A 20,821-nucleotide genomic window follows, 5' to 3' on the forward strand; every position below is an offset into this window, starting at 1 on the left:
TGCATTGTAGGATTAGTAGAAGTCTCAGACAGCTGGGCCGATGGCATTGAAGGAGGCTGGACTCGGTGAACGCGGGCCTGGAAACATGATGAGCTGTGTTTATGCTCAGACGGACCAGAGCGCACATACCTGTGTTATAGAGCTCCCCGTAGGAGCACCACTCTGCTGCTGCACCGAGCTGCTTGCTCCTGAGCCGCTGGTTTGGGGCTCGGGGGATGGAAGATGAAGGAAGTACGGCTGTCCGCAGCGAACGCAAACACCCTGAGGATTGTCCGTATCTCTATCATTCATCTAACAAAAGTGAGTTTAATATCGGACTGCCTGGAATCGATGGCGGGCTACATACCGGGTAAAACCCGCTACCACTTTGGCATAGGCGAGGGGGCAATGCTGAGACCGCCGGAGCTGGACCATGTTCTTCGGCCGAGTGACCGCACGCACAATCCCCCCCCTGAAGGTTTTCCATGCTTCTCAACTGACTGCTAGGCTGTTTGTAAGTTAAGTCGGGGTGAGCGAAGCTAGTAAGGCCGTCAATGCTATTGGGACGTACTGGCATCGGGTAATGCTGTGGACATCCACATCTACGACAGCTTGTGGGGTAATGATGTGTGTCCATCTTTTTGATAGTCCAGTAGGACACGCGACACTGACGACTTGGTCCTCAAAGATGTCGAGAAACGACCAAGCAACAACAACGCGCAACAACACGCAACAACACGCAACGCGCAACGACACAACGCCGCAGAGCAATCAAAAGTCACGCGCAGCGGTTTTTGAGAGGTATACTCGACAGCTAGGGTGATGATGCAGAGATAGGATGAGCGCGGAGGCAGAGACTCGACGACAGGCTGAGGGCTGAGGGTAAGTCGCTGGGCTGGGCAAGGTGCGGGCAGCCAGTTTTGCCCTGGGAGTATCAGGGTCCCGCATGTCCCTGGCGGATCACTGCAGTCAAGACGCTTGCTCTCAAAGCTTGGATTAAGAGTGTACATAAATCACCGGATGGTAGTGCAAGGGACAGTCAATAAGTCGTACTGAGCGCTGCGCATCGGACTCTACAACAAGAATGCGGAGCGCCAAATATAGAAAGAAGAAGGCAATCGGCGTCTCGGAAATTAAGCTCAATGCGAGGGCGTCATAGCCCACTCCAAAGTATGAACTACTATCCCTTGCCAGCTCCTGAACTCGCTCGTCCCTGAACCCGCACCGCTCTTGCAAAGAGACCGAAACACATCTGCTGGAGCTGAAATCGCACAGGGTCAAACAGAATTCAAGAAGTCAAAACCACGCTGCTGAAATTGTATGTTTTGTCCGCGACGAATACTTTTGTCCGCGGGATCCCCTCATAGCAAATTGTAGATCACGTCTTGAACAGTTGCGTTAATATCAGTCGCTGTAGCCGTTCAAGTGAACGCACGAGCAAACGATGGTTTGCTGGCTGTAGAGCAGTAGTATGCACACAATTGAGACACCGCGTAAGTACATGCAGACCCTTTAATACGTGCATCAATAATGAGACCTCGAGCTGCGCCTGCGACAGACCGTGAAGCGCATAAATACCGACAATCAGAGTGCATATGGGCTGTAGTATACGGCCCCGCACCGCCGCCATTGCCTTATCGATAGTGGCCGCCACATCGTGCGACTCGAATGCGTATGTTTTGGCCAAAATCCCCTCCCCACACGCCTCACACTTCGCCGCTGCGCGGATGGCGGGGCCCACTGACTGCTCTCGGATTATTTTGCTGAGCCCGTGCGGTGAAGCCATGACGTTAACGGTATCCTTGTGGATACCTGCCTCTGCTTTCGGCCTTTCGTTACCAGTGACATACCAAAATGCGCCAATTGCCAAACTTTATATCGTACAAGGCTTGATACATATACACGCCTAAATTGAGACATATTTGTGACGATGGGGCCTGCGGTTTTGGACTATCAATGGGGTGACTGAACCATAGTAGGTGTGCACACTTACCTCCCTCTTCCACACAGAGTCTTCAGCGCAATCTCTAGCCCGCGTGCCCATCAAACAATCTCAAGCTTCACCTGCGGACAACACATAATACGTCAGACAGACAGTCATATACATATATTGTTTGCGCATCGTGCGGGTGGAGGGAGTGCGTAGTGATGCACGTACCGAAGAGATAGCTGCCTCGAGGAGACCCTCCACCTCTTTGGTAAACGTGTTCATCTTGGTGAGGATCGCCTTACTGCAGTTCCCGCACTGCCCTGCCGCTCGGATAGTGGAGTTCAGGAAACACGTTTCCCGCGCATAGGAGGGGTCAGGCTGATCCCTCATCATGAGCTCGAGCGTCGTGAAGTACTTCGTCCATGCTGGCCGGATATACATGACGACTTTGCTACCCGTGGCGTCGCGGATTTGCTTGATGTCCTTCCCTTTCCCCCTGCACTCGTTGCACCCGCTCAACAGCGTCTTATGCTCGAGGAGCCATGTGGGGACCGACGCGAGCTTGAAGATATCCGAGATGGCGGTCTGGGCAGCTGCGCAGCATCGCTCATGATAGTCGAGGAGGTGTTTATACTGCCGCGCAGAGATGAGGTCGAGCTCTTCGCCCTGTTGCTCCTTGTCGTCGAAGGCTTTGCGATAGCCCCTGGCGGCAAGCCGCGCTACGTCTGGCAGACCGTACGCACATGCGATGGCGTACGTCCTTAGCGCAACGCTGTAGTGCACGTAGTCCGGGCGTGAGAGTGTGCGCTGCATCCAAGTCTTGACGGCGGCCATCTGATACTTCTTCGCGGCCTCGAGCAGTATGCGGATCATGGCAAGGGGCAGGAGAGGCTCATCCGTGCGGAGGTAACAGAACTGGAGGAGCAAGCGCCATACCGTGCTGCTCTCCGTCACGTCGACGACCGGCTTCTCCCCGTCTGAAGAACACGGCGGCAGGGAAAACATGTCTCTGAATATGGGGGAGGCGTTCACGATGATGCTGCGGTCGACGTAGAACTTCTTTCCACTTGGAGCGCGGATGATAAAGTCTCCAGATGCGGGATCGTTGAACGGGCAGTCGTCCACAGGGGTTTTCGTCGAAGCTACTGCCGAGGGAGCAGACATGGGCAACGAGTGTAGGTCTACTGTACATCTTATGAAGTGGATTATATCGAGCGCATGAGGAGTGAGACTCACGGTGGGCGTCGGAGGAAAAGGTCTTCAGGATAAGGTTACACGGCCGAGACTGAGAACGTCGGAGGGGAGTCATATGACTTCATTTAAGAGGTGCTGCGGTAAAGGGGTCAAATGAACGCAGCAGAGCAGAAACCCCACCGGTCAACCTTACTATCGTCTGTTGAAGACATTGCAGGAGTATCACGTTCGTTGAGCTGTGATTAGAACCCCGTCATGTAGCAATCTTGAGCGCTGAGATGCACCAACGGCGCTCGTACACAGTACCTGCCACTTGTCAAACACCTACTTCTGTGTGGCGCATAGCGCCCGAATGTCGAACTTCATATATTGTACAAGGCTTGATACGCATACATGTCCGTTGCAAAACATCTCCTTGACGATAGAATTGTGTATTGCAGCTGTCGACGGGTAACCAGGTCGCATGTAATGGGTGTACCTCTCGCCTTCAGAAAGAAGCCGCCGAAGAACCCCATGTCCATGGAGTGGTCATGAAACCTCGAGCTGCACCTGCGAATCAAGCACGTGTCAGCCCTACAGCCTTCACAATCGTAGGGATAGAACGGCAAGAAACATAGGGAGCGGGTGATACACGTACATCAGAGATAGCAGCCTCAAGTATAGCCTGTACCCATCCTGCGACCGCTTTCGTCTTGCCGTGGATGTTTTCGCAGCATGATTTGCACTGCGCTATCTGTCGAATGGCGGGATCCAGGAATGACGACGACAAGGCTTGAGCCGGAACCGGTCGTGTCTTCATCGTCTCCTTCAGCCTCTCGATGTACTTCGTCCAAGCCGGCCGGATGGCGACGCGTGCCTCGCCGCCAGTCGGGTCCGGGACTAGCACGGTCTTAACGACCTTTGAGCGACACCGCCGGCATCCGCCAACGACCGCCTGGTGCATGAGGACCAGAGAGGGGAGGGACTCGTGCTCGAAAGTCAAGGTCAAGGCGGCGACAGCAGCATCGGAGCACTGTTTGTGGTAGTCGAGCAGGCGCGCGTACTGCGTGGCAGAGATAAAGTCGAGCTCTGTGGCTTTCTTGTGGCCGACGGGACTCGGAAGCCTGAGATTGACACTCAGATAGCCCCTGGCAGCTAGTCGCGCTACGTCGGGAAGGTCGTACGCACACGCGATGGCGTACGTCCGCAGCGCCTGCAACTCCGCATTCTCTGGCCGAGAGAGCGTCCGCCGCATCCAGGTCGTGATCGCGGCCATGCGATACTTGCGGGCAGCCTCAAGCAGGCCGAGGATGTCGTGGAGCGGTAAGCTGGGCTCGTCTGTGCGGAGGTAGCAAAAGTCGAGGAGCAGGCGCCACACGTTGTCGCTCTCCGTCACGTCGACGACCGGCTTTTCGCCATCAGAGGTGGGCTGCGGAAAGGAGAACATGTCTGCGAATACGGGAGAGGCATTCGCGATGATAACCCGATGAACACAGAACTTCACTTGGTCGGATGTGCAGATGATGACGTCTCCAGATGCGGGATCGGTAAAAGGGCAGTAGTTCGCCAGGGCTTGCATCGTGACACTTTGCGAGAGCGTGGCCCGAGTGAGGGTGGGTCTGTATGTTGTGAGAAGACGAGGACGAGCGTATGAAGAGTAAGACTTACTGTGGACGTGGGGAGGGAATACAGTCGAACAACATATGTCCTGTATGTCTCGGGAGGCTCATATGGCTCTGGCGGTGCGTGCACTGCCAGGACCTAGACCAACCCACCAAGAAAGTCGCCGGCACAGCGTATGACTGAAGCTGTGGCAGATATTGTCCTCGAAGGACTAGTCGATAAACTTACCTGACGTCTCGAAGCGAGCGGTCAAATACATACTCACTCACTCAAGGTTCGGTCCACCTCATCTACGATCGTGTAGAGCCCTTTGATTGCATCCAATGTAGCAGATGTTTGTGAGGGATACCAGTGCACACGAAAAGATCACACGGACATCGTTCGATTTCCAAGAGGGGTCCTTGTTGGGAGAAACAAGAGCGAAGGGGGAAAAGAGGGATCGTTGGGTGCCTGGAGGTCTGAAGAGGAAGCAGAACGAGCGGGTGAAGTTTTATTTTGTCGACAAGTCATCGCAGTAAGAGAGCACTTGCGCATGGAGGACAGTTCATAGACGCCCACGTCTTCGGAGAATGCCGAAGACCACTTACGCGTCGGGACGCGTGTCGGACGAGTTCCTCGTCCTCGTCCTCGTCCTTCCCTCCCCGCCACCACCATGGATATCTCGTTCGCTCTCACTGGGAAAGGCTATGTTATCGTTGCAGCAGACACGACCGCAGCGCGTTCCATCGTCAAAATGAAGGTGGATGAGGATAAGATCAAGGTTCTGAGCCCGCATCTTCTAATGGCTTTCTCTGGCGAGCCAGGTACGTCTGCTACCTCGCGTCTTCCGTATAGATCTCAAGGAGACCACACATTATACAGGCGATACGGTGCAGTTTGCCGAGTATATTGAGCGCAACATCCGCTTGTACCAGATCCGCAACACATACGCCCTCCGCCCGCCCTCCGCCGCGTCATGGATCCGCCGCGCCCTCGCAGATTCGCTCCGCTCGCGCCGCCCATACTCGGTCAATCTTCTCGTCGGTGGGTACGATACCAGCACGCACACACCCCATCTGTACTGGGTGGACTACCTCGGCACGATGTCCGAGGTGCCGTTCGCGGCGCACGGGTACGGCGCGTACTTTGCGCTCAGTTTGCTTGACCGGTGAGTTGGAGATATCCTATACGTTGTTCGGGAGACTCATGGGCCTCAGATACCACGATCCGGAAGCGTCGCTTGAGGAGGGCCTCGCGACTCTGCGGAGGTGCTTGGACGAGGTCGCAAAGCGCCTGGTCGTTACTCCCGAGAAGTACAAGGTTAAGGTTGTCGACAAGGACGGTGTGCGGGAGGTTGAGATCTGAGGTACTGGGAACATGTTCATGGACTGTTTGGTATGTGTGGTATTGTTTATATGCTCGCCAAGTACGCTAACGAGTAGTGCAGCTTTGTGTACAATATGCGTAATGAGACCATCCTCGTTACCAACCGTTGGATGATGTTCATCGGCGTCTAACTTTTCAATCTTGAAACAGAACCTCGAGCATTCGGAAGCAGAGGGACGCTTACCAGTCATTCACAACCTTGCCTGCGCACCCTTGTGCGCCACGGATAAAATCTTCATCAAGAACTGCCAGTAAAGACACGATAGGTCGCATTTCTGATCCCTCGGGCTAGAACTTGTGGTTACCAGCGGGGCTGACCGGACAGGCGGCACATGTCGACACACTCACATGATGCAGCTTTGCGGTGTTGAGCCTAACAGCGCTGGTGGGAGGCACCACGAGTGCTCAAGCAGCCTCAGCGAATACCTGAGAACGGGGTGTTCGGTATACCTCGCCCCAAAAGTAAAGCGGCAAAAAAGGGCTTAGCCGAATGCGAAGCCACGAGACTCATCGTTATCTTTCACGCAAAAGCTTTCAGGTTTACCAAACCACAGCTACCACAGCACATCCCAAACTGAAGAAGGCACCTACATGGCGGATAAGGTGCGGAAGCAACTGCGTTCTATAGCCTGAAAAACCGTCCAATAAGCTTACGACAATTACATAAACGTTCTATTAAGTTTAGGGCTGTCGCATGACTTTGGCGGCAGGTGGACTTCGCCCGTTGTCTGCCGTGCTACCTTCCATTGCCGGGCACAGCACATCATTCCTAGCGGCTGCGGTAGCGACTTTGCCCGTCCGGGGTGCAAGCGCACGCCTGCTAGTCCAAGTCATAGCATATTTTCTACGTCCTCTATCAGCTCATGGACTGTTCGGTATGTGATACCATTATCATGACCCCGAGATATGCTGACCAGTGATGTCGCTTCATGTACTACAACTGTCGCCATAGCCCTCTATACACCGCGTTAGATGAGGCTCTGCGCTCGAAATACGTGCATAGCCCCACGTCGAAACCTGACGCCTCCCACGTGATATTAGTCTTCCAACTATACCGCAGCTTCTCCACTAATACCCTCACTTTTTTCCATCACCCTCGTCACAACCTTCTCCAATGTCCATGTCCCCGAAATTCCTGCCGTCTCAGAAGACCATCCCCGATGACCGCCCCTACCGTAACAGCAAAAAGGGCAATCTCATAATCCGCTCAGCGGATGGTGTCGAGTTCTACGTCGAGAGGGCCGTCATCGCTCATCTCTCCCCGATATTTCAAGACATGTTCTCCATCCCTTCCCCTTCGGATGCCGAGGCAAAGCCGGTCGTAGACGTGACGGAGCCGGGCGTCGTATGGGATGCCTTGCTGGGGTTCTGCCACTTCCTCCCAAGCGATCCCTTCCCTTCCCTCAGTACCATCCGTGCGCTCTTGGAGGCAGCCAGGAAGTACCGGATGTCCGCAGTCGAGGAGTGGATGCGCAATACGCTCCTGCAGTCTGGGTACGCCGAAACGCAGGCCCTGAGGACGTACGCGATCGCGTGCGCATACGGCCTCTCGGACGTGGCGCTGGTCGCCGCGCGAGGCTGCATCGGACTCAGTGACGACCATGGCGGCACCAAGGAGCTCGAACTCATCACGGCGCTTCAGTACACACGCCTCGGCGACTTCCATAAGCGGTGCGGGAGTGCGGCCGCGCTGGCGGTGTCGGTCAAGATTAACAGCTTGCCCGGGTGGTTGACGGTACACGGCGCCTGGTTGGGTCCGTGCGCTACTTGTCTGCGCGGACTGCAATGTGCGAACAATGTCATCACTGTGCGGAGCAAGATGAAGACCAAGGTGCTGCTTCGCATACGCAAGTCGTGGCTGGCATATCTGGACGCGCTCGCTGTTCAGCTGAAGTCGACGCCCGATCCAGCCATCGCGCAGTCGCCGGAGCTGTTGGGCTCCGTCATCGCGTCCACGCACGAGGGGTGTTTGGAATGTAGGACGCACATTCTGAACCAGGCGATGCAATTTTCGAAGGAGCTTGTGCACCGTATCGAAGATGCGATATATCAGGTGCGCTTTTCGTTCCTGTCTCCCGTCGTCCGTGTAGCAACTCAGACAGCTTACGCGGTACTTTTCAGGTCAAGCTGGAGATATGAGGGCGGGGCCAAAGACGGCTCGGGCCCGTCATAGGACTGTGCGCAGGGTACGTGTCGTTACAGTACACTATCCTCTTCATTCCCTTAAACCTTGATTCCCAGAGTAATCATTGGTCCATTTTATTGTTTTCATCGGTGACAGTATATGTAGGACAGGTAAGGATGCAAGCGGACTACGAGGAAATGCGAAGGAAATGTATCTATCGCGGGCGCTTACTCTGAGCAGGCGGTACTATTCGCGTTGCTGGCGCTACTCTGAAGCGTTGGCTTGCCCGTTTGCCCGTTGTGGATGGTATGGCTGCGGACAACACACCTACTTTTGTGTTCCTATTCACTGCGTTTGCCGTTGAGGCTGCGGCGTTGGGTATACGTGTAAGTCCGGGTGCCAATTTCGCGCTGCTCTTGACGGAAGTAAGGGTGCTGATTTTGTATTTTAGGGAACTGTCGTGCTCTTCCTGCTGAGCTAGTGATGGAAAAACCAGCTTGGGTCAGTGTTACCTGCAGCATGCGCTGCTGCAGCGCAGAGCCTCGACCAGCTGCGGTACTCCCAAGGAGGCTTTAAGAAGGCTCATGACAATTAATGTCATCCAGTCCCCCTTCCTTCCACCCCTCTACTTCACATCAAGTCACTCGACATGTCACTGTCCCGGCGATTCAGCATCCGTCCCAAGAAAGCTCCTGTAGAGGACCGCCTTTTTCGCCAGCTCTCAAAGGGCGACGTCGTCATCCGCACGCCCGACCGCATGGAGTTCCAGGTCGACAAGTGCATCCTCGCAAACTCCTCTGCCTTCTTCGAGGGCATGTTTTCCCTCCCGCGCTCTTGCACTGCCACGTCCCTTGGTGAAGAAAAACAAACGATCGATGTCACGGAGACCAAGGACGTATGGAGAGACCTGCTTGGGTTCATCTACCTGATAACGGACGAACTCTTTCTTCCGCTTGACGAGATACGCGCCCTCCTCGAAGCCGCACAGAAGTATCAGATGGATGCGGTGACGCGCTGGCTTAGCCGAACGCTCCTGAGGCCGGAGTACGTCCAGAACCAGCCACTGCGCGTGTATGCGCTCGCCCACGCGTATGGTCTCGAGGGCGTAGTGCGCGTCGCCGCGCGGGGCTGCCTCGATCTTCCGGCCGACCTCGGGGAGGCGAAGGAGCTCGAGCTCATCACGGCGCTACAGTACACGCGGCTGCTCGAGTATCGCAAGCACTGCGCGGAGGCGGCCATATCGGTGACGATAACGCGACCTGTACCTGGCTGGATGGCTGTTCATGGAGATCTGCTGGGCCGTTGCGAGACGTGCTCGGGCGAAAACGGGTGCGATAGCAACTTGGTCGCGATAAAGAACAGGACCAGGACCAAGACGCTCTTGCACATACGGGAGGCGTGGTTCAAGTACTTCGAGGCGCTCGCGGAGCAGATGAAGACCAAGCCCCTGCCGCACGTCGCGCGCTCGCCAATGCTGCTGGGCATAGTCACCGGCTCGGTGGGCGGATGCAACCAGTGCAAGCTGCACGGCCTCGACCAGGCGACGAAGTTCTCGGCGCTCGTTGCTGCTCGCATCGAGGAGGCAATATCTAAGGTGTGTAATGATGCATACTTTGGGCCTTATGTTCCACCCGTCGAAGATGCCTATATCTATCACCTGTGACAGATCAAACTCGAGATCTGAGGACGCGCGCGCACGGGCGGTGTCTTGGGGGATGGACTGTAGGGTACGTCAGCGTCTTCCGTGCGCGGCCTTTGCTCAATTTCGGTTGTTCGCAGGTCTGACGCAAGCGAGGATGTATTCTGTGACGACCAGTTACGTATCTTGAATAGACGTTCTTGTGAGAGGGGTCCAGACTACTCAGTGCGCACGGTGCATCCGAGTCTCGTTGGTTCGCATGCGACGGCGACCCTGAGTCTACGAGTCATCGCGACGTTCCTTCCAAGACTTACGCGCTCAGAGGCGGGGGCGCCGCGCATTCGTCGGAGAAAGTTATCGCGCAGATCGCCTTTACATCGCTCACAAATACCGCGCTCCGAACACCTTTGACGTACAGACAAGCGCCCCGAGCAGCATAAGGAAACGGTATGTATCTTATGCTCGTCCTGTGACTAATCTGTACCTGTGCTGGACCAGGAAGCCAGTGCGCGTGGCCTAGAATTCACCTATACTCGCCGTGAGAGCGCGCGAGGTCTGGAAGGAAGCGGTGCGCGAATGGTGCGGTCTTTCACCAAGGGCACAGGGCAGAAGGGATCGCGGAGTTACGGTCAGGCATCCAAGTCCACCACGTGTATCAGCGAAGCTAAAGGCTCACCAATGCTGCTGCAGGAAATGAATGCGCTCCCTGAAGCCTGTGCAAACCTTGTACTGCGATATACGGTTTCCCACCCCCCTACCTTTGTGTTCGTGTGCACCACCACGCTTTGTGTTTCTCCTCCAGTACTATGGCACCCAACTCGCACCCGCTGCAAACTATCTTCCGGACACCGGATGCGGGGCTCATCCGAAACAAGGACGGCCTCTGCAGGAACTGCGACAAAAAGCCTGCCCGAGGCGAGCACTTCCACTGGATGCCACGAGAACCGGTGCCGCTGTCGACGCTCCCATGCAGCTGAGAGGCCACATGTGCATTCGCCGGCCATGCAATCTACACTTCTTCGACGCTCGAGTAGGAGTACCGCAGCTCACTCGGAAGGAGAACCGCAGTCATGTGTGGGCGCGCCGCCAACAAGACGCCTTCAGCGGCTGCATAGAGGAGCATGCTGCGGCTGGGTACATATCAGCACAGGAGCATACTGCAGCTCCTCGAGTCCTACCTCATCCTGCAGCCCCCAACATGACGTTTCCCAGACTCACTTCCCGTGCGGGACGCGCTACAGAGCCGTTCAACAGCAGGGACGCGAACGTCATCCTCCGCTCCAGCGACGACGTCGAGTTCCGCGTGCACCGACAGGTGCTCGCGCTTGCGTCGCCCGTCCTCGCCGCACTCATCTCCCGCTCGTCGGCTGCGTCCACCACGAGCTTTTATACGGAGCCCAGCTTCTCCCGCGCGCCGTCGGCGTCTGGTACGAGCTCCCGCGCGCACCACCGGAAGCGGCCCATCCTCGACCTTCCCCACGCGAGCGCCACGCTCGATCTTTTCCTGCGCTTCATCTATCCCGTGCCGGAGCCATCGCTCACGCTCGACGACGTCGCGACGCTGCTCGAGCTGGCGGAGAAGTACGATGCGCAGGGCGTGACGAAGCGCATGCGGATGCACCTCCTGCTCCCCGAGCACCTCGAGCACGACCCAACGAGCGTGTATGCGCTCGCGAGCCACGCGGGCATGGCGGACGTCGTTCAAATCGCCGCGCGCCGCACGCTGGCCCTCTCGCTCCCCGCGCGCGACCTCGCGGAGGTGCGCTTCCACTCGGGCACGGCGCTCATGCAGTTGCTGGAGTACCGCACTGAGTGTGGTATGGCCGTCGCGGACGTCGTCCGCGTGGATCGCGCCGTGCCGTGGTGGGTGTTAATGGAGTGGCGCAGGCTATGCTTCTTGTCCGACTGCAGCGAGTGCGCTGCGGTTGCCTCGCGCCACAACTTGGTGTGGCACAAGGTGCTGCGCGGGTGTGTGGACGTGCCCCGGTACTGGGTGGAGTATATGCAGGGCGTGAGCGCGGCGCTGCAGAAGAGGCTCGATCCGAGCGTTGCGCGGGACCCTGCGCTCGTCCGGCCGGCGGTGGAAGCGGGGTTGAAATGCGCCCGGTGCGCGCCGAAGATCTATTGGGATATGGAGGAGTTCGCGAAGCTCTTGGAGGAAGCGATCGAGGAGGCAATTTCCTTGGTGAGCATTGATTCCCCGAACTTCTTGTGGATCTGTCCTGACTGATGTCACTGCTGGTAGGTCAAGTTTCCTATGGACGTTGCGGACGAATACGAGTCTCCGCCGGTCACTCCGCCAAACAAGAGCAGGTATCTCCTGCCGCACGACGTGAGTTTTTCCTCCGCGGTTGTCATTGGCGATTAATTACCCACCTGTGCGCAGGACCTTACGTGGCCCGAGTACGACAAGTCGTGGAAGCTCTATCTCAGGAGAATCGATCAGGGGGGAGGTAAGGTCATGCATCCTCCCTGACTTTCATAGCGCTTACTAGCAGTACTTTTCGATTGACACCAGCTTCTGAGACCGTTCCCGGGCATGTCGAGGAGCTCTTTGACGAGATGGACGCATCAGAGGCGCCACCCAGTAATTGGTAGCACCTCCTAGGTCACTTGCAAAAGACGCTGGGAGTTGTGTGTTGTACGTTGATAATGTGTTGTCAATCACGCAGTGTGTTGACCCAAGTGGAGGGGAATGATCCCAATTCCGACTCGGCTTCAAATGTCCTATGCTACTTCCTTGTATCGTTATATTTACCTTTATGTTACCTACTACCGACGATTGTTTCTAGTACTACGATCAATGTATGCCAGACTGCGTACTAGTACTGTCGCGAGAGAGACGTCCCTCCTCGTAATATGACGCTTCGCGGCTACTTCTTACCTCGACGCGTCTTTACTCGATCAACTCCACCACCTTGTTCGGGTCCGGCTGCCCCTGGCCGTACTGTCTGTTTATCAAGGCTCGACACACTCGAAGTCCGCTTTTTCTTCTTCTCATACCTCCACTGCTCCTAATGTATCCCCCCTTTCTCTAGCACTCCCGCTCGATCGAAGTCGCATTGCGGTTTGCGTCGTGGAGGACTTCGAGTCCGGCGTGCGCACCAGCCGATGCGCCTGCAATATCCAAAATCACTGTGAGTTTTGAGTCTACGCGCGTACAGGCACATTTTCGATACGTACTGGTCAACTGGCTCGGGGCTGACAACGATGAACGTCAAGCACTGGTACGTCGACTGGTCACTCAGGCTGGAAGTTAGCGATCTTCTTTGCCTAATTTGGCTGTATCATCACATACGTGCGCGCCAAACCGGCCATGGCAAGCGTGAGAGCGCGCCATGTGCCTCTCTGCCCTCGCAGTCCTCTTATCTTTCCTCCTCGCGCCTTCAACCTCGATTTTGACACGCCGCCAGTCTTTTAATAGGTGAGCATGCGCATATGTTGATGGGCCAATCGTGTATGCCGATGTCGCCATTTGTGATCCAGAATCGTCTGTCAGTACTCCGAAGTTAAACAGAGCTAAAATTCTCAAATAAGGAGTTCAACTGGGCCAGATTGTCGAACTTCTTCCAATGTTGGGCGGGATTCCAGACTATCCGGAGCCAAACCTCGTGAAAATGGCCTGAACGCGGACGGCTCTCATCTGAGACATCAAACTACCCCGCCGTACCTGGGGGACCCACTGCGGTACCGCCTCCGAGTCAGCAACCAACCTTGATAAGTGTTAGATGCGCGCTTCGCTTGATTGATGGTTCTAAAGAACAACGCGCGGCATCCGGCGTCCTTCAACTCTTCGTGACCTCCGACCACCACTACGACTGCGTCAGACCTTCTCGCGTTCACGGGAAGGGAGAGCAGTGACATCTACGCGGCTGAGAATCGTCCATCATGAGCCGTCCACTCGACTGGCTTAGACAGGTCCCACAAATACCTCTCACGGCGTCGGGTCTGACTATCGCGTCCGTCAGCCAAAGGTATGTTCACTTTTTGCCCGTCCGGACTTGAACTGACAGGAATGTAGCCCTTGGCTCGACTCCCTGGTCATACCAGCGTACTGTGCCGTTCTTTCTGGTACATTGCTTCTGTTCCCTGCCGTCGGCAACGCCCTTCGCAAAAGAAAATCACCCGGCGGCAGTCTAGAATCAAGCGCTCAGGCACCACCCCCGCCTTCTTTCCTTCGTCGACGCGTAGAATCTGTGGGCAGCGTCACGATCTTTCTTTACAGATTCCTGCAGCTCTTGAGCATCCTCGCGTTGCTTGTGTTGTCGGTGCTCGTCCCTTTACGTGATGCCAGTCTACATGCGCGCGTTGTTGGCCCGTTTGCCGCGATCGACATCATTCAGACGGTCCTCTACGTACGTGCAGCCCTCGTCCAGTCATGATGTGCGTCTACTTACGCACTCTTTGAACAGGCCTACCTCACCATACTTGCCAGTGTCGCTACGTTTGGTAGTGCCAAGGTCGTATTCCGCGCGTTCGTTCACGCGTCGCTCATCCTCTCGGTGGTTTGGGGCGTGTACATGTACCGCGATGTCTGGCCCTCGGCGACTGTAGACCTGTCGATGGCGGACGCAAACGAAGGGATACTTCTATGGGTCAAGGTCGGCCTCCTCTCGTTCAGCGGGGTGTTCATCCCACTATTCTGCCCACGCAACTACGTCCCCGTCTACCCAGAGGTACGTGCATGTCTCACGAAGTAATGGCAGGCGGCTGAATATGTTCCATTTCCACAGGACAAGCTAGAGCTGCATCCGGAGCAGACGGCATCGCTGTTGTCGTTGCTCACCTACATCTACGTAGAGCCGCTCATCTGGCTCGCGTGGCGTCTCCCGCGGTTGACGTACGAGATGCTGCCGCCACTGCCCGAGTACGATCACCTGAAGAATCTGGTTCGACGTACTTTCCCTGTAAGTTGCATTGCTTCGTCATTCTTTTAAGCATAATTCTAACTTTTGTTGCTGCGTAGCGTCTGGACCCGATGCAGAACAAGTCCCGTAGACATCTTGCACTTGATTTCATCAGCGTTTTCCGTGAGTCGCAATTCACGACGACTAGGCGTATTATTCAGATCTAATAAGATGCGCAGGAATCGAACTCCTGAACCTGGCTGCCATGTCGATCACTGCTGTGAGTACAACGCCGTTGTCACGAGTTCACGTCAACTGATGCTGTACAGGTGCTCGCTGCGTTTGCCGCGCCGATCAGTATCAACCAACTTCTCAGGCAAGTGATTATGATGCATGATTCTCACATTGCACTCATACTTCCTCTCGTAATGCAGTTATCTCGAGTCAGACAGGAAAGAAACTCATGTCCGGCCTTGGTTCTGGATTGCGCTGTTCTTCTTCGGCAGAGTGTTCAAAGACATCTCCGACCAGTGGTTCATGTACCACCAGGTATGTTGTCACACTCTGATCTCGTCCTGGTACGATGTTAATCAGGTGGACAGTCGCGTTTGAGCGTGCGCATCCAGGCGATCATTACAGAGCTCGTCTTCGAGCATGCCCTGCGTGTACGCATGAAGGCGGAAACGTCCGACTCGTCTGCAGCGACGCCGAGCGCTGCCAGCACCGCCGTCGCGACCCCCGACAGTGCGTCTCAAGTCGGCACCGATCAAGGTGACGAGGACAGTACCGAGGGTACGGCGGAGCACTCTGCGACTACGAGCTCGAGCACGGCGGTGCCCCCGAGTGCGGCTAGTTCCATCAAAGGGAAAGGTAAGGCCTCCCCGGAGAACAAATCGCCCGCGAAGAAAGAGGCCGAACCCGCCAAGGCAGACGAGAAGCGCGGCAACAAGCACCTCGTCGGGAAGATCAATAATTTGGTCTCGAGCGACCTGAGCAATTTCGAGAACTTGGGCATGTTCACTGTCTTCATCAGTACGTCCTCATTTAGCCGCGCGAATGTCTGTATGACGCTGATAATGGTTTAGCGATCGAGTCACCCTTTCAGGTCATGCTCTGCATCCTGTTTCTGTACCAGATTCTCGGATGGAGGTACGCGCTATGTCCCCTTTCCACCTAGCGCGCGCTCACGAATGATTTGACCAGCGCTCTCGTTGGGTTTGCCACGATGATCGCCACACTTCCGCTCCCCGGGTATGTCACGAAGCACATCCAGGGCGCCCAGCGCGAGAAGATGAAACGGGTTAGCTGCTCTCCTTTTCATCGCAATCATGACACTAAACATCACGCGACCCCTGTGTATAGACCGATGCTCGTGTACAGACGGTCACAGAGAGTACGTTGCTAATTTTCTCGTCCGCGTGACCGCAATGCTCAAAAAGTCCTCTTTGTAGTGATGAACGTCATCCGTATGGTGAAGCTGTTCGGCTGGGAGCCGCGTATGGCAGCACAGCTCGACAAGAAGCGTGAAGAGGAGCTCGTGGCGGTGCGCAGGAGCAAGCTGCTTAATCTGAGCATCAACATGTGCAAGTACGTGATCCTTTGTGGCATTGCGTGTCGAGGCGAGTTCACTGATGCTTTGCAAGCTATATGATCCCTGTCGTGATCATGCTGTCTACGTTCTTCACCTACACTGTGATCATGAAGCAGGAGTTGACAGGTGAGCATGGTTCCTTCGTCTAGGGCGTCATCTCATCCCTGTACAGCGTCCCGAGTTTTCTCTGCGATGTCTGGTGAGTGTTCTTCCGACTATAGAGTACAAGCTAAGCCTCTGACCTGAGATTTATAGTCTTCGATATGCTTCGCATCGACCTGCATGCATCGTTCTTCATCATTCCCCAACTTATACAAGGTTTGTGTACTCTACACGCCGTCTGCAGTCATGTCGCTGAACTTGTCTCTAGCGAAAGTCTCGATGGAGCGACTCTCCGACTTCTTGCGGAACGTAAGCAAACACTTGCCGCTCGTTGCACCCATCCACACTGACGTCACACAAGACGGAGCTCATCGACGAGTTCGACACGGACAAGGAACCTGAAGCCGCCGAGATCCTGTCAAACGTGGCGCCGGAATACAAGGACGTTATCGGCATCCGACATGCCTCGTTCACTTGGTCCAAGGACTCCGCGCCTTCGCAGACACCGGGCGGGACACGCAAACGGGCGTTCGTGCTCAGCGTCGACGACGAGCTCATCTTCCAGAAAGGCAAGATCAATTTGATCATTGGCGCTACCGGCGCGGGGAAGACGTCGCTGCTGATGGCCTTGCTTGGTGAGCCGCGCATGTAACTTGTGGCGTTGTGGAATAGCGCTGACTTGGTGCACGGGCGTTAAGGCGAGATGCACTACATTCCTGCCGGTCCGGACTCGTTTGTGAGCCTTCCCAGGGAGGGTGGCGTCGCGTATGCCGCGCAGGAGTCTTGGGTGCAGAATGACACGATCAGGGTAGGTCTTCGTCGATTCATCTGACTCCGTTGAAGAAGCGATTTCTGACTACTTCATAGAACAACATCGTCTTCGGGGCGCCTTACGACGAGGTTCGGTATCAAGCAGGTTCGTGTAGATACGCCGAATGATTCTTCTACGCTGTCTAACGGCACAACCCTTCTAGTCCTCGAGCAATGCGCATTGAAGCGTGATCTCACCCTGTTCGACGCTGGAGACCAGACCGAGGTGGGCGAGAAGGGTATCACGCTGAGGTATGCATACGCACCAATCTTACTCTTTAAAGTACTCGCTCATCGTGTATGCATAGTGGTGGCCAAAAGGCTCGAATCACGCTGGCTCGCGCGGTCTATTCTTCCGCGGAGATTCTTCTCCTCGATGATGTTAGTGCTACTCACGCACTTTCACTTTGGCGAGTGCTCACTCTGTTCTTTCCGTAGATCCTGGCGGCCCTTGATGTGCACACTTCCAAATGGATCGTCGACAAGTGCCTCAAAGGAGAGCTCCTTCAGGGGCGTACTATCATCCTAGTCGTAAGCCAATGTCACTTGTCCAGCTTGAACGAAGAATTTCTGATGTATTGTCGAAACAGACGCACAATGTCGCTATGGTCAGCCCTGTGGCGGACTTCGTGGTGGACATGGGCTCGGACGGGCGCATCTTGAGCCAAGGCTCCCTCGCCAGCGCGCTAGAGCGCGACTCGAAACTGCTCAAGGAGGTAAAGGAAGAGCGTGCGGAGATCGAGAAGGCCGAGCAGGAAATCGCCCCTGAGAAGATCGAGGACACGGAAACCAAGCAGAGCGCGGGCAAGCTTGTTGTTGCGGAGGAGATGGAAGACGGACACGTCGGGTGGTCTGCTTGTGAGTATCGATCGTAAACCTATCGGCTATGTCCAAGTCGCTGACGGCGGTTCTCAGTAAAACTCTACATCGGCAACATGTCAAAAAGGCCGGTCCTATTCTGGCTTATCTACATGTCTGGGCACATTGCAAGGCACATGATCAGCAACATTCAGGTAAGTGTAGTGCGTACGTTGATTGGATAGACTTTTGACCCGCGTGACGCAGACTTGGTATCTCGGTTACTGGGCTTCCCAGTACGAGACTCATCCGGCGAGTGAGGTCCAAGTAGGACAGTGAGTAAAGTCGTATCCACAATCCTCTAACTATGGCTTACTTTGTTCAGCTACTTGACTGTGTACACGCTCCTAGTGGCGGCTGGAATGTTGGCCGCCGCATTTTGTGTGTTCTACTACGTCTTCGGAAGCATCAGGTCTGCCAGGATCGTCCACCAAAGGCTTATTACCTCGGTCCTGGGCACTACTCTCCGGTTTGTCTTCGCAACCTCTTTGTAGTGAAGATTCTGATCGAGCACGATGCAGCTGGCTAGATAAGACGCCGACTGCCCGCATCATCGCACGGTGTACCGAAGACATCCAGACGCGTACGTTCATCGCGTATTTACTACATCTACCTTTCTAAATCGGATGCATGGCATCATAGTGGACAACAGAATTGCGAGAGCGACCGAAGTCCTCGTAGAAATGGTGGTTTATGTGCTCTTGAAGATGTTCGCCGTCGTCCTCTTCTCGCCTATCTTCATTATCCCGGCCATCATGGTCGCCGTCGCAGGTGGCGCCTGTGGCAACGTATTCATGAAAGCGCAGCTGTCCGTCAAGCGCGAGATGAGCAACTCCAAGGCGCCGGTATTGAGCCACTTCGGTGCTGCTATCGGAGGTATCAGTAAGTGCACGTTGAATATACTAGCTTCTTTTTGGCCTCACTGACCTTTTGTAGCGTCCGTCAGGGCATATGGTGCTCAGGAGGCCTTCAAGCGGATCTCATACACCAGGATCGATAGGTGCACCCGTGTATCTGTTACCCATCAAAACCTCAACCGGTCAGTGACATCCACCCTTCAACTTGATTCCCCACTGACTGGAAGCGTATAGGTGGGTGACGGCACGCATAGACCTAGTTGGAACCCTCTTCGCGACCAGTCTCGCCATCTACCTCACGTACATATCGAAGATGAGCGCGTCCGATACTGGTTTCTCGTTGAACATGGCCAGTGAGTGCATTTATCTTTTTCAGCCAGATCACTCTCCTGATGGAGATCGTTTCCCAACAGCGGCATTCAGCACAGTCATCTTCCAAGTAATCAGGATGTTCAACGAGTTCGAGATTGCAGGTAAGATTACGCTCAGAGGTTCGAGGGTCTCGAAGGCTAATCTGTTCATCAACAGGCAACAGGTTTGGGCTCCTTCGCGTACTTATCTTCTGCTCGACTATGCTAACAGCATGCTGTACAGTCTGGAGCGTATTCAACAGTATCTGCGCATCGAACAAGAGCCGAAGAATACCCCTGAGGGTGTGCCGCCTGCGTATTGGCCGGCCAGTGGAAACCTCTCAGTCGAGAAGCTCTCTGCGCGCTACTCGGAAGTACGTCGACTTCCACGCGCTGATAATCGTGCATCTTTCTCACACACCTTGCAGGATGGCCCGAAAGTTCTGCAAGACATATCTTTCGAGGTGGCCTCCGGAGAGCGCATTGGTATCGTTGGTCGTACTGGAAGCGGAAAGGTGCGTTGTGCTTGTGCTTCACTGAAATAGGGTTGGTGCTGACCGAAGTTCAGAGCTCGCTCACCCTCTCGTTGCTGCGCTGTATCCTGACGGAGGGTAACATCCGGTACGATGGGTTGCTAACTGAAAAGGTCAACCTGGACGCTCTGCGCTCAAACATGACTATCATTCCTCAAGTGGTTCGTCTCCTCGCTTTCCTCGCGCATTTTGCGATACGACCTGACGAGTATCGCACAGCCGGAACTTCTCAGCGGCACCCTCCGCCAGAACCTCGATCCGTTCTCGGAGCACGACGACGCCGTGCTCAACGATGCGCTGCGCTCCGCCGGCCTGTTCAACCTTCAGAACGAGGAGGACCAGTCCCGGATCACGCTCGACACGGAGATCGCGGGTGGTGGCGCAAACCTGTCTGTTGGACAGCGTCAAATCCTCGCTCTCGCGCGCGCGATTGTGAGGAGGAGCAAGCTGCTGATTCTCGACGAAGGTACGTCTTCGATTCCACGAGAAGGGTCGCGTTGCTAACCGCTCCTTCCAGCAACGTCCGCGATTGGTTCGTTATGAGGCGCGCTGGCTTGTATAGCGCTTGAGACTGACGCGGGTTGACAGATTACGAGACGGACTCGATCATCCAGACGTCGCTGCGCACTGAGCTTGGCAAGGACGTGACCCTGCTGACGGTGGCGCATCGTCTCCAGACGATCATGGACGCGGACAAGATCGTGCGTCGCTTTTCTCAGTCTTCTGTTATTCTTGGTAAACTAACTTTCTCTCAGATGGTCCTCGACGCTGGACGCATCGTAAGTTCTCCCAGCATAGTACGGGTCGCGCGCATTACTGATATGTTCAATACGACACAGGTCGAGTTCGGCAAGCCTAGCGAGCTGCTCCAGAACGAGAAGGGCATGCTTCGCGCTTTGGTGGACGAGAGCGGGGACAAGGAGAAGCTGTACGCGATGGCGATGGGCGCGTCGTCGTCGTAGGTTTGATTTATGGATTGTAGCCTTTGTTTCTTGGTGTACGCGATCCCTGGTTTTTGCATCCCAATACTTGATGTTCG

The 20,821-nt window shown here is 55.3% G+C and overlaps 5 protein-coding genes across 5 annotated transcripts; 3 read left to right on the top strand and 2 right to left on the bottom strand.

Moving 5' to 3' along the window:
• Positions 1 to 2,022: 2,022 nt before the first annotated feature.
• TRAVEDRAFT_52800 (uncharacterized protein) lies at positions 2,023 to 3,073 on the bottom strand (the record flags this gene model as incomplete). Its single annotated transcript, XM_008045365.1, has 2 exons — positions 2,023 to 2,043; positions 2,138 to 3,073. The coding sequence occupies 2 exons, from the start codon at positions 3,071 to 3,073 to the stop codon at positions 2,023 to 2,025; spliced, it is 957 nt and encodes a 318-aa protein (XP_008043556.1).
• Positions 3,074 to 3,631: 558 nt separating this feature from the next.
• Positions 3,632 to 4,661, bottom strand: TRAVEDRAFT_52801 (uncharacterized protein; the record flags this gene model as incomplete). The annotated part of the gene is made up of 2 exons (XM_008045366.1): positions 3,632 to 3,652; positions 3,741 to 4,661. The coding sequence occupies 2 exons, from the start codon at positions 4,659 to 4,661 to the stop codon at positions 3,632 to 3,634; spliced, it is 942 nt and encodes a 313-aa protein (XP_008043557.1).
• A 696-nt stretch (positions 4,662 to 5,357) lies between these two features.
• On the top strand, positions 5,358 to 6,049 carry TRAVEDRAFT_40225 (N-terminal nucleophile aminohydrolase; the record flags this gene model as incomplete). The annotated part of the gene is made up of 3 exons (XM_008045241.1): positions 5,358 to 5,508; positions 5,567 to 5,852; positions 5,902 to 6,049. 3 exons carry the CDS (start codon positions 5,358 to 5,360, stop codon positions 6,047 to 6,049), a joined length of 585 nt encoding a protein of 194 aa, XP_008043432.1.
• Positions 6,050 to 7,190: 1,141 nt separating this feature from the next.
• TRAVEDRAFT_133930 (uncharacterized protein) lies at positions 7,191 to 12,064 on the top strand (the record flags this gene model as incomplete). The annotated part of the gene is made up of 2 exons (XM_008045714.1): positions 7,191 to 7,828; positions 11,746 to 12,064. The coding sequence occupies 2 exons, from the start codon at positions 7,191 to 7,193 to the stop codon at positions 12,062 to 12,064; spliced, it is 957 nt and encodes a 318-aa protein (XP_008043905.1).
• A 1,548-nt stretch (positions 12,065 to 13,612) lies between these two features.
• TRAVEDRAFT_74877 (P-loop containing nucleoside triphosphate hydrolase protein) lies at positions 13,613 to 20,821 on the top strand. The gene is made up of 39 exons (XM_008045715.1): positions 13,613 to 13,808; positions 13,856 to 14,189; positions 14,247 to 14,510; positions 14,568 to 14,741; positions 14,801 to 14,864; positions 14,921 to 14,961; positions 15,011 to 15,057; positions 15,116 to 15,230; positions 15,284 to 15,713; positions 15,767 to 15,830; positions 15,885 to 15,981; positions 16,044 to 16,074; positions 16,133 to 16,268; positions 16,325 to 16,398; positions 16,445 to 16,471; positions 16,528 to 16,590; positions 16,643 to 16,683; positions 16,736 to 17,009; positions 17,073 to 17,182; positions 17,242 to 17,290; positions 17,349 to 17,436; positions 17,493 to 17,565; positions 17,623 to 17,715; positions 17,775 to 18,042; positions 18,100 to 18,197; positions 18,250 to 18,317; positions 18,368 to 18,511; positions 18,564 to 18,625; positions 18,685 to 18,924; positions 18,979 to 19,081; positions 19,134 to 19,252; positions 19,313 to 19,376; positions 19,491 to 19,623; positions 19,678 to 19,764; positions 19,818 to 19,943; positions 20,002 to 20,262; positions 20,370 to 20,483; positions 20,538 to 20,561; positions 20,622 to 20,821. Exons 1-39 carry the CDS (start codon positions 13,723 to 13,725, stop codon positions 20,742 to 20,744), a joined length of 4,809 nt encoding a protein of 1,602 aa, XP_008043906.1. The 5' UTR covers positions 13,613 to 13,722; the 3' UTR covers positions 20,745 to 20,821.

The sequence above is a fragment of the Trametes versicolor genome (assembly GCF_000271585.1).
Source record: "Trametes versicolor FP-101664 SS1 unplaced genomic scaffold TRAVEscaffold_12, whole genome shotgun sequence".
Taxonomy (NCBI): Eukaryota; Fungi; Basidiomycota; class Agaricomycetes; order Polyporales; family Polyporaceae; genus Trametes; species Trametes versicolor.